Source organism: Artemia sp. Qi Xiang Cuo, chromosome 6, assembly GCF_049724085.1.
Source record: "Artemia sp. Qi Xiang Cuo chromosome 6, ASM4972408v1, whole genome shotgun sequence".
NCBI classification, from domain to species: Eukaryota; Metazoa; Arthropoda; class Branchiopoda; order Anostraca; family Artemiidae; genus Artemia; species Artemia sp. Qi Xiang Cuo.
Window position 1 is genome coordinate 47,047,638 of NC_142799.1, and position 15,987 is coordinate 47,063,624.

General features: G+C 34.5%; 1 protein-coding gene across 1 annotated transcript in view; it reads left to right on the forward strand.

The window, feature by feature from the left end:
* Positions 1-579: 579 nt before the first annotated feature.
* The window catches only part of LOC148951294 (E3 ubiquitin-protein ligase HERC2-like), a 299,149-nt gene continuing 283,741 nt past the window's right edge, over positions 580-15,987 (forward strand). The window contains 3 exon segments of the mRNA XM_089091055.1: positions 580-815; positions 12,990-13,187; positions 14,367-14,583. Coding sequence (XP_088947181.1) covers positions 632-815; positions 12,990-13,187; positions 14,367-14,583 — 599 coding nt within the window. The 5' untranslated portion in view covers positions 580-631.

A 15,987-nucleotide genomic window follows, 5' to 3' on the forward strand; every position in this document is an offset into this window, starting at 1 on the left:
TTCCGACTGTTTCCATCAAAGTGCATTGAAACAAACGGAAATAAAGCTAATGCAGAAACTAGCTAGACAAGCGAGACAAGCTAAGGTAGAAATAAGTGGGAGGAGCTTTTTGTTCACGAAGACCAGAAATGATCTGCGATAAGCTTACTGGTATATTCTGTCTACTGTGATACAGACAGACTTGGGGCATACCACCGAAGGTTGTCTCCGGGAAGATGTTTCCTTCATAACTTCATCAGCGACGCACTATTGACAATTCGGTGCGGTGTCAGCGTTTACTTTGTTTAACAGCGACAGAATCATTCTAAATAAAACATATACAAATTATATTTTATGTTTAAATTAACTGAAGTTAATAGAAAGTAGCAATTGAGGAATATAGTAAAATGAGGCATTCTTAATAAACAGACTTCTAGTTTCTAGACTTCCAGACAATTATTGGGACCTATTTCTGTTGCATTAGCGTTTCGCTAATTTTTGTCAGAAACATTCGCTAAAACAAACATCAACGCAGTGTCTTGTATCTATCTGACAGCACTTCTTAATCTATATAGAATTTATTAGAAAAATCTATTTCAATAGGACTAACCAAAAAGAAGAAGCAAGAAACAGCTAGATTTAACATAATGCAATGACAAGTTTGTCATTAAATACCTTGCCTAAGTTTAACCTACAGTGGACATGGTTTGACCCTCAAAAATGCTTCACTAAGCAATATCTCAATTCTGTCTGGAATGGCATGGTGCAAGAGCATGAAATAATTGGTCCTGGAACACATACAGCAATTAACAGAAATGGAAATTTATCATCTAAAGGTAGGATATCTTCTGAAAGCCAAGTTAGCCTATGAGAAATGGTGAAAACCCTGGACAAGCTAGCCTGCTTTTGGCTATAGGCTAGTGGAAAGGTGTTTGGCTAGGAGAATGAAACTTCCAGTAGGCTAATGAATCCAGGGCCAGAAACATTCTCTGGGTAGTATTGCCAATTGGAATTATGACAAAACAAAATTATACCTCAAATTTCTAACATACAACTAGCCTGTACTTAACTTATAGGCAATTAGCCTAGTTATACTTAAGTTTTTACCAAATTATAACATGGAGTTTTAGTGTTATGCTTAGTCTCCCAGACTAAAAAGCCTTTGTGGGGTCTAAAGTCTTAATATAAGAAAAGGAAACAATCAAAAATGGGGTTTTTAAGGCCAAGTGAGAATACTGAATAGGCCAAAACAAAATATTCCCTTTGTTTCTGGTATTTGTTTAGCCTTGTGTCGCATGATAAGGAGACATGTTAAGAAAACAATTCTTACTTTAAAATATGTATAATGATCCTAGTTCTTATATTATCCAACGGGAGAACCTTTATCATCAAGTCTTTCCTCTAAAAATCCTCAAAAGAGAAAAAGTTTCCAAATATCACCACGTTGAAAATTCAATGCTTAAGTCTTTTTAAATTGCCACTTTAAATTGCCGCCTAATAAGTTCTTTTATAGATAGCATTCATGCCGGTCTTTTTAATATTTTTTTTTTTAACAGCAGTGGCGAAGGGCGAATAGCAGTGGCGTAAATACAAAATATTAATAGTAGTGGTTAGTTTAGGTTACAAAAAATGCACAGAATTTTTTTTCCACTACTTTTTCTTTAAACACGTTTTTTGACACACATGCTAAATGCTATCTATAAAACAACTTATTTGGCGGCAGTTTACAGTGGCAATTTCAAAAGACTTAAGCAATGTGGTACTTTTAGCATGGGTTTTGGAAACATTTTATTTTAAGCTGGAAAAAGAAGGATTTTTAGAGGAAAGACTTGATGATAAAGGTTCTCCCCTTGGATAATATAAGAACTAGGATCATTATACATATTTTAAAGTAAGAATTGTTTTCTTAACATGTCTCCTTATCATGCAACACAAGGCTAAACAAATACCTTGTTTCTTTATTCAGTATTCCTGTTTGGCCTTAAAAACCCTGTCTTTGGGTAATTATTTACCAAATCATATTATTGAGTTTCAAATAAAGTGAATATACCATTCAATGGCTTTTTTTATGCTGATTATGAATATAACAATCATTTCTATCAGAAATTAATTTGAGCCCCCCCCCCTATATATGTCAATTCAGGATATATATTTGCACATATGGGGATGGGGGTTAGGTTAGGGGGGGGCCTGAAATTCATTTCCAATAGAAATGATTATTATATTCGTAATCAGCATAAAAAAGGCATCAAATGGTGTATTCACTTTATTCCTAATTCAATAATATGATTTGGTAAAAATTTACCTGTCTTTGATCATTTCCTTTTCTTATATTATGACAGGCCAATGTGGCTAAAGAAATTATCTTCTAAAGTCTTGTAATTTTTCTCTGTTTCCTTTAAATAAATTGATTGATTTTCTGTAGTTTTAGCTTTGAAAATGAAATTCCTGTTAGTTGAGTAGAATTTTAAGCCATATCAATGTTTTTTTTTTGTAATTTAGGAATTGTACTTGTAGATCTTTGAAACCCTGTAAATTAGGAATAATGTGAAGCTGAAAATATTTTTTTTTATACTTCATTTAAGCAGAAGATCTATTTTGCAAGGTTTCAATCTTATAACACAGAGATTTTTCAGTTTCCTCTAGAGGGAGAAGGAATAGAGGTGAGTATTTCAAAATACCTTCCCAGGACATACCTTTGTCTATAGGTCCATCCCTGAAAGTTTCATTTTCCTAACCTAATCCTTTTCTAAGATAGCAAAAGGTAGCTTGTCTAGAATTTTACCTGATAAACTCCCAACTTTGGTTATATTAGACCTTTGTTTTGTCTTAAACTGCTGCTTTAAGCAATCTAGGGATTTAATCTGTATCACAAAGATATTAAAGTCTGACATGTTGACAAATCACTGCCCTCCCAGTTCTAGCCGTTCAGAAACAGCTTTGAAACTTTCAAGATATGTTGAGGGCTATATTGATCTAGGCCTTAATGGAAACACACTGTATGTATGCTGGTTATCTAAAGGGCATAGGCTATCAGACATATCTCAGGAACTGCTTAGGGTATTAAGTTGAATTTTTTAATGCATATTTGAGGGGATGTTGAACTAACCTAAACACACTGTGTATATACTACTGCAACCAAAGCTACTTACAGCTGCAACTAAAACTGAATATATATGAATGAGTAAATATATTTATATTTATATACATATATATTTCCAGTTGATGGTCTAATTTGGATAATTATACTTTATTTCAAACAACAAATACACAAAGTTAGTTCCTTTTCTTGAAGCATTGCTGTATATAAGTTTTCTATTATGATTTAAAGGTTCAGATTTGAGTGGTACCTTCCTTGCATATAGGGTAAACCTGGGTATACTATGAAAAATGAACAGGAACTTGATAAAAATAAAACTGTTTTTGTCAAATATAAATAAAGAGTTCCATCAAAACTAAAAATGAACAGAAATTATTACATATATATGGGGGGATACCCTATGCTGAATCCCTGCTCTTTTTGCTAAAGTGTAACTTTTTGTCCCAATTCAATAAGAATGACTGTTTGGTCACAAGGGCTGGTCATACAGAAAAAGAAGTACTTAAAACTTCAGCATAAAGAGCAGATGCTTAGGAAAGAGCAGCCCTCCCTCTTATACATAATCATTTTTGTTTATTTCAGTACTATGGGTTAGAGTTTTAGTAAATATCTGCTGAATTGAGTTAGAGTAACAGAAATAATATAAGACCTTTGAAGTCAAGGTTTGAGTCAGAGTTATGGAAATGCATTAAGTCTGGAGTCAAGCAAAATATTCTTAAACACTACTGTAAAGTGTCAATAATAAACAAAATTAATATTGTAATGTAGTGATAGTGAATAGCATTTTTTGTACCATACTGCTACAGTAGAGTAAAGGCACCCATGATTTGACAGTTTTTGTAAAAAAAAAAGAACACTTTTTCTACTCTTGAAGGCTTAATTTAAAGACTTTCAGTTTGAAAAGGGTTTCACTATGTAGGGATGATGTTTAGAAATCCAACTGTTTGATTAGAAGTTTGAAGTTTTTTTTTCAGAAAAGGATATAAAACTCCAGTTTTCTGAAATTGGAGTGTTTTCACCAACACATACAAATTTCAAAGAAAAAAAGTTACCTGTTTTTGATGTAAGTTGGAACTCAATTCAACACCTATCAAAATACTTGGGGAATGCTTGTTGGTGGATCCTGGTGCATTCAGCATGCCTATTCTTTTTTCTTTGTTTCTTTTTTTTCAACTTTTTTTAATATATAAAAATATAAAACACTATTCAGATAGTGGAAGCAAAAAATTGTCTCAGGTATAAACAAAATAAGCATCAATCTCAAAATTTTGATTGGGTGTGTTTCGGGAAATGGTGGGTGTGGAAGGGCTGTTAGTTGCCTTCCAATCACTGTTGACTATTAAAAAGGGCACAAGCCACTCCTATTTCTAATTGAATGAGCCATTTTCGGAATTTCTACAACAACTTCTTTGATACAAAGTGCCCTGCTCTAAAGGCAAAAAATAATAAAATGTGCCAACATTGCTCTTATATGCCCCCAGGGCATAACTTAAAAGCCTTGCCCTGAGTGTCCTCAAAAATATATTTTCTATCTGGAAATCGACTATGCTGAACAAAATGGCTATCTCAAAATTTTGATTGGATGTATTTGGGGAAATGATGGGCAGGGGGGGAGGGGGGCTAGTTGCCCTTAAATCACTTTTGACTGTTAAAAAGGGCACTAGCCACTCCAATTTCCAATCGAATGAGCCCTTTTTGAAGTTTCTATGACAACTCCTTTGATATGAAGTGCAAAAAAAAATAATACATTGTGCCAACATTGTTCTTTACTTAGGCAGCGCAAATTCTGCTGCCTATGATTCTCAAGTTCATAATCTTAGGCATTCCTGGTGTATTGCAACTATACCCATTTGACAAACGGGATCCACATAGCATCTCTAAATTCGACATACCCCTTAGCATTCTTTGAATGTTTCAACTTAATGCTCTTTCCTCGCATTCTTTAAATATTAAAGATATTTTGGTTTTGACAATCTGAATTGATATTGTGTCTTTTGATTTAGTTTAACAGCATTCTTAGCATTCTCTGCCATTCTTTCTGCTGCTGTTTCTGAGCTCAATATAGGTGCACCGAGATACAAACTTTCGACCACATGAATACACTTGGTTTCATCATTCTTTTGCATGACCATTATTTTTGAAAAAAAAAAAAAACAAATTCCAGAATTTTGTGGATGGGAGTTTGAAACCTCTACCCTAGGGTTCTCTGATATGTTCAACCTGGTGGCGAGGTTTTCATTGAGGCACCTTGACTTTTTGTGTTTGTTTCCATCTTTTTTTTTTAGTCACATAAATTTTTTCAGGATCTTAGCTTTTGATGGGTAACATTAAACTTGATCAATTTTACATATTTGGAGTCAAGATAAAGCCAATTCTTTTGATATAATCTATTGTTATAAATATTAAGTTTTTTCTTAGTTTCCGTCACTATTTACCCAAGTTATTGCTTACTTAAAGTTTGTCACAATGAACTGTTGGATAACCTTAATATAAGTTTAAAAGTAATATAAGATCTATAAAGGAGAAAATTCTTATTGCTGCAAGCCTCTTCAAATAAATTATCAAATTATGCTAAAGGAAATCAAGAGGACTTATTCCAGTTTGATTTTATTTTTGCTCCTTTTTTGTTTAATGGAGTTCTTTACTTTTCTTTGAAAAACTTATTTTGTGGAAAGTTTTTTTTAATTAATATCATAGGCTCATTTTGTTTTTCTCCATACCCAGGCACTTTGTATCAAAGGAGTTGTTGTAGAAAGTTCTAAAAGGACTCATTAGATTGGAAATTGGAGTGGCTAGTGCCCTTTTTAATAGTCAAAAGTGATTGGAGGGCAACTAGCCCCCCCCACACCCATCATTCCCCCAAACACATCCAATTAAAATTTTGAGATAGCCATTTTGTTCAGTATAGTTGATTTCCAGATAGAAAATGTTTTTGAGGAGGACACTCCTCCATAACCCTCAGGGCAAGGGTTTAAAGTTATGCTCTGAGGGCAAATAAGGTTTTTAGTAGAAGGCGTTGTTGTAGAAACTTCAAAAAGGGCTCATTCGATTGGAAATTCAAAGGGCTAGTGCCCTTTTTAATAGTCGAAAGTGATTGGAGGGCAACTATCCCCCCCCTACGCCCTTTATTCCCCCAAACACATCCAATCAAAATTTTGCCATTTTGTTCAGCATAGTTGATTTCCAGATAGAAAATATCTTTTTGAGGAAGACACTCCCCCACAACCCTTGGGGCAAGGGTTTTAAATTATGCTTTGGGGGCATATAAGGTTTTTATAGAAGGCGTTGTCATAGAAACTTCAACAAAGGCTTATTCGATTGGAAATTCAAAGGGATAGTGCCCATTCTAATAGTCAAAAGTGATTGGAGGGCAACTAGCCCCCTTCCCCACTTCCATCATTCCTCAAAACACATCCAATCAAAATTGTGTGATAAGTATTTTGTTCAGCGTAGTTGATTTCAAGATAGAAAATATGTTTTTGAGGAAGACACTCCCCCACAACCCTTGGGGCAAGGGTTTAAGTTATGCCCGGGGGTATATAAGGTTTTTATAGATGGCGTTGTTGTAGAAACTTAAAAAAAAGGCTCATTCGATTGGAAACTCAAAGGGCTAGTGCCCGTTGTAATAGTCGAAATTGATCAGAGGGCAACTACCCCCCCCCCCCTGCGCTGATCATTCCCCCAAACACATCCAAAAAATTTTGAGATAGCCATTATGTTCAGCATAGTTGATTTCCAGATAGAAATTACGTTATTGAGGAGGACACTCCCCTACAACCCTCGGGGCAAGGGTTTTAAGTTATGCCCTGGGGGCATATAAGGTTTTTATAGAAGACGTTGTTGTAGAAACTTCAAAAAAGGCTCATTCAATTGGAAATTCAAAGGGCTAGTGCCCGTTTTAATAGTTTGAAAGTGATTGGAGGGCAACTAGCCCCCCCCCCCCGCCCATCCTTCCCCCTAACATATCCAATAAAAATTTTGAGATAGCCATTTTGTTCAGCGTAGTTGGTTTCCAGATAGTAAATATGTTTTTGAGGAGGATACTCCCCCGCAACCCTCAGGGCAAGGGTTTTAAGCTATGCCCTGGGGGCATATAAGATTTTTATAGAAAGTGTTGTCATAGAGACTTCAAAAAAAGGCTCATTCGATTTGAAATTCAAAGTGTTAGTGCTCTTCTTTATTATCGAAAGTTATTTGAGGGCAATTAACCCCCCTCTCACGTCCACTATTTTCCCAAACAAATATCATCAAAATTTTGATATGGGCATTTTGTTCAACGTAGTTAAAATTTCTGAAAATTTGGTGTTTGAGGATGACAACCCCTCACAGCCCTCAGGACAAGGATTGTAAGTTATGCCCTGGGGGCATATAAAGTTTTTATAGAAAGCATTGTTGTAGAAACTCCAAAAAGGGCTCATTTGATTAGAAATTGAAATGGCTTTTCCCTGTTTAATAGTCGAAAGTAATTGGAAGGCAGCAAACCCCCCTTCCACGCCCACCATTTCCCTAGACAAATCCAATCAAAATTTTGAAATAGCCATTTTGTTCCATGCAGTTAAAGTTCAGGAAATTATACCTTTGAGCAGGACATTCCCCCCACAGTCTTCAGAGCAAGGGTTATCCAATCAAAATTTTGAGATATCCATTTTGTTCAACGTATTCGAAAGTTCTGGAAATTAAATCTTTTAGGATGATAACCCCTTCAGAGCTTTCACTGCAAGGGTTGTAAGTTGTGCCCTTGGGGCGTATAAGGTTTATATAGAAAGTGGTTGTAGCAATTTCAAAAGGGGCTTATTTGATTGGAAATTGAAATTGCCCTTTTTAATAGTCAAAAGTGAGTGGAGAGTAATTAACCCTCCCCCCCCCCTCTTATGCCCTCCATTTTCCCAAACACATTCAATCAAATTTTAGAGATAGTCATTTTGTTCAACGTAGTTGAAAGTTCTGGAAATTATGTATTTAAAGATGACAAACCCCCAGAATCCCCAGGGCCAAGGATGTAAGTTATGCCCTGGGGGCATATAAGGTTTTTAATGATAGAGACTCTATGATAAAAACTTCAAAAGGGGCTCATTCAATTAAAAATTGATATAATAGTTGAAAGTTGAAAGTGATTAAACTTTTTAATAGTTGAAAGTGATTGGACGGTAACTAACCCCCACCTCACGCCCACCATTCCCTCAATGACATCCAATCAAAGTTATCAGATATCCATTTTGTTCAACGTAGTAGAAAGTTCTGGAAATTAGGTCTTTGAGGATAACAGCCCTCAGGGTGAGGGTTGTAAGTTATCCCTTGGGGGCACATAAGGTTTTTATCGAAATCGCTGTCGTATAAACTTAAAAAAAGCTCATTCGATTAGAAATCTAAAGGGCTAGTGCCTTCTTTAAGAGTTAAAAGTGATAGAAGAGAAACTAACGCCCTTCTCAGGCCCACCAGTTTCCCAAGCATATCCAATTAAAATTTCGAGACACTCGTTTTGTCCAACACAGTTAAAATATCTGAGAATTAGGTCTTTGAAACTGGCAACCCCCCTCACAGCAAATCAGTTAGGGGTTATAAGGTAGGCCATGGGGCATATAAGGTGTGATTAAGGAAGTTTTGTTGTAGAAACTCAAAAAGGGCTCAATTGATTGGAAATCGAAAGTCCTATTGCCCTTTTTAATATTCGAAAGTGATTGGACGGCTTGATATTTTTATAGTAAAGATCGATGTGGGTATAATGTATTATTTTTTGTTGTTGTTGTTGTTTAGACCAGGGCACTTTGTATCGAAGGAGTTGTCGTAGGATCTTCTAAAAGGGCTCATTCGATTGAAAATAGAAAGGGCTGGTGCCCTTTTTAATATTTGAAAGTGATTTGTGGAAAACTAATCCCCCTCCCACGCCCACCCTCCCATTTGCCATTATGTTTAAAAACTAAATGTTGACATAAGATTAAATCAAAATTCACTGTGTTAATACTAACTTCCAATAAGCCATCTCAGCAGTATACCAAGAACGACTGAGGGTTTTATGTTCAAACTTTTGGGGCTGCTTCTGCTCTTAATATTTAACCAAATCAAAATAGCGTAAGTGTATCCAAGCTATCAAAGAAAGTATACAGATTTTTTTGCGAATGTTATCAAGTTTTTAATTTCAGGTCAACTAGACGAGGTATGAAACTAAATTAAACACTTCTATTTTTGTCCAGATTTTTAAGAGGGTGTATGTTGTTAAAAATTGCAGAAATTTTTTCTCCATCATACAAATAGCAGGCCAAACTATAAATCTTTAAAAAAACGGAAAAATTTAAAGTATTATTTTCTTTTTCTCTGAAAAGACTATGTCAATATAAAACGAACAGAAATTAATTATAAAGAAAACTGATCAAACTCAAAACGAGCAGAAATTAACATAAGTTGGGCTCAAAACCTCTATGCCTTCCCAAGGCCAGAACATTATTTGCACTTTACTGAAAAAGATACAAATGAATGTGCATTGTCAGTTTAATATACATATTTTGATATTTAGTAATCAAAATCTTAATATTATTTGATTTATTAAAGTTATAAAAGTAAAAACATTTATATTTTTTTTAGTAAAGTGCAAATTAGGTTCTGGCCTTGTAAGGCATAGAGGTTTTGAGCCCAACTTATGTTAATTTCTGCTCGTTTTGAGTTTGACTCGGTTATTTATTGTAATTTCTGTTCGTTTTGAGTTTCATTTATTTATCGATGCTGATTTGTGGTATTTCACGCTTGGTAGATTATTTTATTTCATTTTTGCTCATTTTTTGTTTAATGGAGTTCTTTACTTTTCTTTGAAAAACTTATTTGGTGGAAAAAGTTTTTTTAATTAATTTTGGAAAGACCAGTCGTAGTCCGTATAACCCTTGCCCTGGTTTTTTTCTGGGGCCCTCTTATCCTGTTTTTTTCTTTTTAAAATTTTTTTTTTTTATGAATAAATTTGTCAATTTGATTGATAATTGGCACCTTTGTCACATTGCTCCCCTCCCCAATATTTTGCTAATTGGTGCCCTTGTCACATTGGGCCTCCCCCAGGATCTTGCTTTATATCTGACCCTGCACAAATTAGCAGGAATGTTTGGAGTCAGAGTTCTTACTTCTTTGAAGAAAATGATACTAGCCCTAGATATATCTGTAGAAGTTTGACGATTTTTTTTAAATGCACTTTGTTTGGTATGGATTTAAAGATAAAAAATCATCATTTCAAATGAAAGCAAAGAGCAACATTAAAACTTGAAATAAACCAGGCTGTGGAGTTGTCTAGAAGTTATATTGAACTCCAGCCATTTCAATATAGCCTTCCAACTGTGACTCCAGAAACTTTAAACATAAGTGGTCCAACCGCATAATTTCTTTCCATTGTTATCAATATTTTAAAACCATTTTTAAATAATATTCAATACGCAACAGATCTAAAGTAACTTGCAATCAGATATGGTAAATTCTTTTGACAGGTTAAGAAACCTGCAGCAAAGAAATACAAAACATATAGGAATGCAAACCAATGTAGTAATATATTATTCAAGACTGTAGGCTGGACCATTGGGCGGGGGGGGGTGTATTTAAAGAAAAGTAACCATAGTAGGCTATTTGGACAGGTCATAAAATAAGGAATCTGTTGGTACTACTGTTATTTTGTTAACATTTTTTCTTTAGATGTGGTCATGCATTACAAGGTTACTATAGTGAGTGTTATATTTGAAATGAGAAACCTAATGGTATATTCCTCTTTTTTCTGTCTGATTTCTGCCCTCTTCTATACTTTTACTGGATTCTCACCATCCATTATGCTACTGAAGGTAATTTTCCACTATGGCCTGCTAATATTGTCCATTCTATGAGCAAGTGGTGTTCGGGTCTGTTCTTGTCCAAGGTACTATACACTATAATAACAAAAGAGCATTACCATTTGATTCCCTATTCATTGTTTCCAAACAGAATGGTATTACTATCCCAATGTCCTCCCCCAATGAGGCCAGATATAACCTGGGGAGCGGAATAATATACAAAAATACTGTTTTTTTTTTTCAAATTGGCACTATTTTTGGCTATTAACCAACTGTTGATAAGACATAAATACAAAAAATTATGCAAATCAACAGAATTGGCAAAGTTTTGTAAAGTGAATGACATTGCTATATCAGGTCCCATGAAAAGAGTGGCCCGTTGTCCCATTGGCCAGGTTTCATGAAGGGAGATTGTCTTGGTCAAGACAATAATATTTGGAAGCAATGTTGAATAAAGAATTAAATGGCACTAATCTTTTTTATTACAGTGCTTAGTCTAGATGAGACCATACATATGACTGTTAGCTAAAAAAGAAAAATTCTAGATGCTAAGCTTGTTATCCTTAAAATATAGCACAGTTAGTTGAATGAATCTTTCAGGAATAAAATTCTAAATGGGTTTTTTGCTATGTTAAAAATTAGTTGAAATTGGAGAATAGAATTTTCTAGAATGAATACAAAGTCTAAATTGTAACCCACAAAGCTATTTTTCAAGTTCCTATCTCCACTCTTTCCCTACTTCCGAGACATAGAAGATAGGTATATATGCCTCTCTTCACCTTGAAAAAATATTTTTCTTCTTTTCTTTGACTCAATATTCTGAAAAGACTATTTCAGTGATTTGAATAGGGTTTCCAGCTATAGGCTATTGGATTTTTGTTTTAATTTAAGAAATATTTTCCAAGTTTTTAAAAATAATCTTAAATCAAGATTTAGCAAGGGTATGAGTCTCAATGCACTTTCCGTGATCCTTATATGTATTTGGTAGAAAAGACATGTAATTTTTCTTATGAAAGGCAGAATTATGCAGTGAAGAGATTTCATGGAAGAAAGAAGTATGATTTTTGGGGAGAAACAATGGGATTTGGGGATTTCGTGGAACTCAATTTTTTTTTCGGAAAATTTGGGAATTCTCCAAAAATTCAGGGATAATAGAAGCACTGCTTTGAGGGTAGAAGGGATAGAGGTAAATGCTTCAGAGACCTTGCCAGAGCATAGTGTAGAGCCTGGATCCAGTCCTTAATATTTTATTGACCTAACTAATTACTTTCTAACATAGAAAGAGGCTCTTCATCTTGAATTGTACAAAGAAAATTTCAGAGCTTCATAACCCTGTTTGAGAGAATGTGAATCTGTTAACAGGATTTTCAGAATATCTTGAGTACATTTTTAGTGGTCCCTAGTAGGAGTAGTAGTTTGAAGTGAAAGAACATCAAGCAATACTTGTTTGGAAATAAACTGGCATTCTGTAATGAAGTCCTCTCTTGTATTCATAAGGAAGGTTTGATAGTTTGAAATGGCAGGCATTGTCCATATAGTTCTAGGAGTAATTTTAGTCCATTAACCATTTTGTTCTGAGCCATTTTTTTTGGTCAAGGAGGGCTGGTTGCCCTCTAATCACTTTTGACTATAAAAAAGACACCAGTGCTTCCATATTAATTAATGTTACTGTAAATAATATTTTTAATTTGTCAATTAAAACAGAACTTAAGTACAAAAAAAACTTTTTCTATGAATAAGAGCAATTTGAAAATGCCCAGAAATTAGCTTCTACAAAAAAAAAAAAAAAAAAAAAAAAAAAAAAAAATTAGGGCTTGTAAAAACCATCCTTTTTTGTGGAAAATTGTGTTTAATTAGTGTTTGGCTTTGCTGTTCATTGAATCTCCCATTGGTTTTCAGTTTCATTTCGTCATTCATTGTAATTTCTGTCCTTTTATGTTTTTATGTAATTTGTCCTTGAATTGGTTGTTTGAAAGACAAGAGAATTGGTTTTATATCCCATGTTTGTTTTGGTTCTGAATTTCTTTAAGTTCAACATAAAGGCTGGATCATTGTTGCTGTTATGGCATCATTTAGAAAGTGTCTCATTGCCTTGCTTTTGTAATTTGCTATTTCAGGTGAAACTGGCAACTTCTACTGTGGAGCAAGATCACTCTCTTGTGAGTGCTGTGACGAAATATGTGGTCCTAAAAAGGGGTGTAATTGTTCAGCATGTAAAGAACTGGACCAAATACTAGATACCTTGAACAAAGAGGATACTTCAGGAAAAGAAGCTAGATCAATATTAGATTCCTTGGGGTGGATATCAAACCCATGTAAGTGAATTATTTGATCACAATAAATGCATTAGAATGCAAGATAAACTTATCTGAGTAAACAAGTCCTTATAGGGAATGGTTTTATAGGCTTAGGTTCAATTAGGGGGTAATAACTTGTGAAAGGCCATTTTGCAATTACTGAAATTTGAAATAGATCTTTTGAAGTCTAAAATAACTGTTGCATATTCAGGATGAAAATTCGCCCTCAAAACTTTTTTTTTTGCTTACAAATCATTTTCTTTTCCAAATCTTTATGCCATGCTTAAGAGACAGTACTGCCAGTTTCTGAAAGCATTTATGTGATATAAATTCTTTCTGAGTAAATAAATCTTTGTTGAAACTCGCTATATCTAGATATTCCAAATTTCAAAAACGGAAGTATTTTCAACTCAGTCCCAGCACTCAAGCCACATATAATTTACTGGCCTGGAAATACTGCCTCGTGCAGTCATTTCTAATCACCAGCTAGAAATTAAAATTAACTTCAAATTTCTAGATATTCCATATTCTAAAAATGGAAATATTTTCAAATAGGCCCTCGTCCTTAATTTGTGCATAATTTACTGGCCTTGACACCCTCCATCTCATCACCTATTGACATAGAGAAGAGCATAACTGCCAAAAGAATCATCCTAATCTGCCTCAGCTTGTGTTAGTTGAATGGATCTCAAGAGGCCACTCAAAATTTATCTCCTGAAATTTTGTTAATTCACTCACACTATTAAAAACATTAAAGCGATATTAGAATTTCTTTGATATAACAAAACAGGTACTTCAGTTGTGTAAATGAAACTTTTAGGAATTAACTCCTGAAAATCTCTGAAAGGTTTGTTCTTTTAAAGCAAGTACTTTGTCAAAGCAAGGTCACTTTTTAAATATATAAAGAATTAGCAGAGAAAGGTAGAAATACTATGCTTATTTATCCCTCAAACATTAAGATTCCATGAGACTGGTGATTCGAATTTAAGACTGGCCAGTCCAGTTTCTGAAACTGGTGGTTTTGGTGCCATTTTTTTAGATTTGTGGTACAAAATAACAGGATTCGTGTGCTGTGTGAATCTGGACAACGCCCGGCACCCTAATATTTAAACTAAATTAATTAGCTATTGTATTGATAAGTCATGTTGTTGACTGGTAGTACATATACAATAGTACATATTTCCAAGTTAATTTCAGGTGTGTCGTCTATTGATACTTGTTTAAAGGGTTTGGCTAAAGAACAACTGAATATTCTCTCTGACATCACTTCCAGCTCACTTCCTTTAATTCGTATCTTGAGAAGAACTAAAGTTTTTGAGAGGTTTTACTTAGCCATTGGAGAACAGTGTCTTGACCATTTTGAAATTGACATCCAGCAAGATTGTGAAGGAAAGACCAACGTAGCCCCGGCAAGGTACTTTGGAATTATTATTATTATTTGGAAATAATAGATATTATTATAAATGCCCATTTTTGTGTTAGACAAAGAAGCAAGCATCGGCACTCCTATGGAGCCAATATTGAGTAACCTCTTGTTTTAAGGTTACCTGTCAAAATGTTAATGTTGCTACTACAAATTTATTTCGTCATTAAACCGCCTAAGACTGGCTATCCCTCACTGGCCTGCTCACACCTTCTGCTTTGGCCACCTCTCAAGAAACCTGTGATAATTTTATGTATTTTTTTTGTACTTCCTTTAGGGAGATTAGCATTTGTCTTACCACCTTGTGGGTTATTTAGTAGAACTACTCTAGATATGCAGTCTTAATCCATTGTAAAAACATGTCCAAGCTATCCCTCATGATACGTATATAGAGTGGGTATGTATTGCCTTAAAGAGTTGAGATTAGAGACCCATTATAATCAGGATTCCTGAAATCATTTGAAAAGTATTTATCTTAAATGTATCTAGGATAACTTCATCTTCTTTCTTTTGTGCCCCTGCGTTTGCCCTGTCTGTAGCAACGCTCAAATGCCTAAAGTTCTGACCTTCTCTCTGTACCTCCTCTCTCTGTATGTCCCTCTATTCTTATCTCTCTTTTCTTCTCATCTGTTCGCTGTTTTTATTTTTTGTCTTCTCTCTCTTCGCTTTTTATATTTCTATTTCTTCGCTCTTTATACTCCTCGTTCTCCTCTCTCTCTCCCTCCCTTTCTTCTCCCTCTATTTCTTGTCTCTCTTTCTTCTCTCTCAATCTTCCTCCCAAAATCTCAAAGGTCGGACATATTTCTTTATTTGTTTACTGGTAAACTCTTTTTCATGAGCATCATTGTGTTTCAAACAGTTCGTGGTAACGAACTGTAAGTAAAGAGTGACCCGGCTCAATAGTAACCGAAACTCTAAAAAATGGAATTTTGATACCAGTAGATACATAAGCAGAATCGTATTGTTGTGCTGATTTCAAATATATAAGTTTCGTCAAGTTTAATTTTACCCATCAAAAGTTACGAACCTGAAAAAATATGCCTTATTTTCGAAAAAAGGGGAAACACTCCCTAAAAGTAACAAAATCTTAATGAAAATCAAACCATCAGATTCAGCGTAACAAAAAATACTACTGTAGATGTTTCAAGCTCCTATCTGCAAAAATGTGGAATTTTGTATTTTTTGCCAGAAGAAAGATCACGGATGCGTGTTTATTTGTTTGTTTTTTTTAAGGGGTGATCGCTTCGATACAGTAGTCCTAGAATATCGTGAGAAGGTTCATTCGAACGGAAATTTAAAGTTCTAGTGCCCTTTTTAAGTGACCAAAAAAATTGGAGGGCAACTTGGCCCCTCCCACGCTATTTTTTTCCCAAAGTCACCCAGTCAAATTTTTGA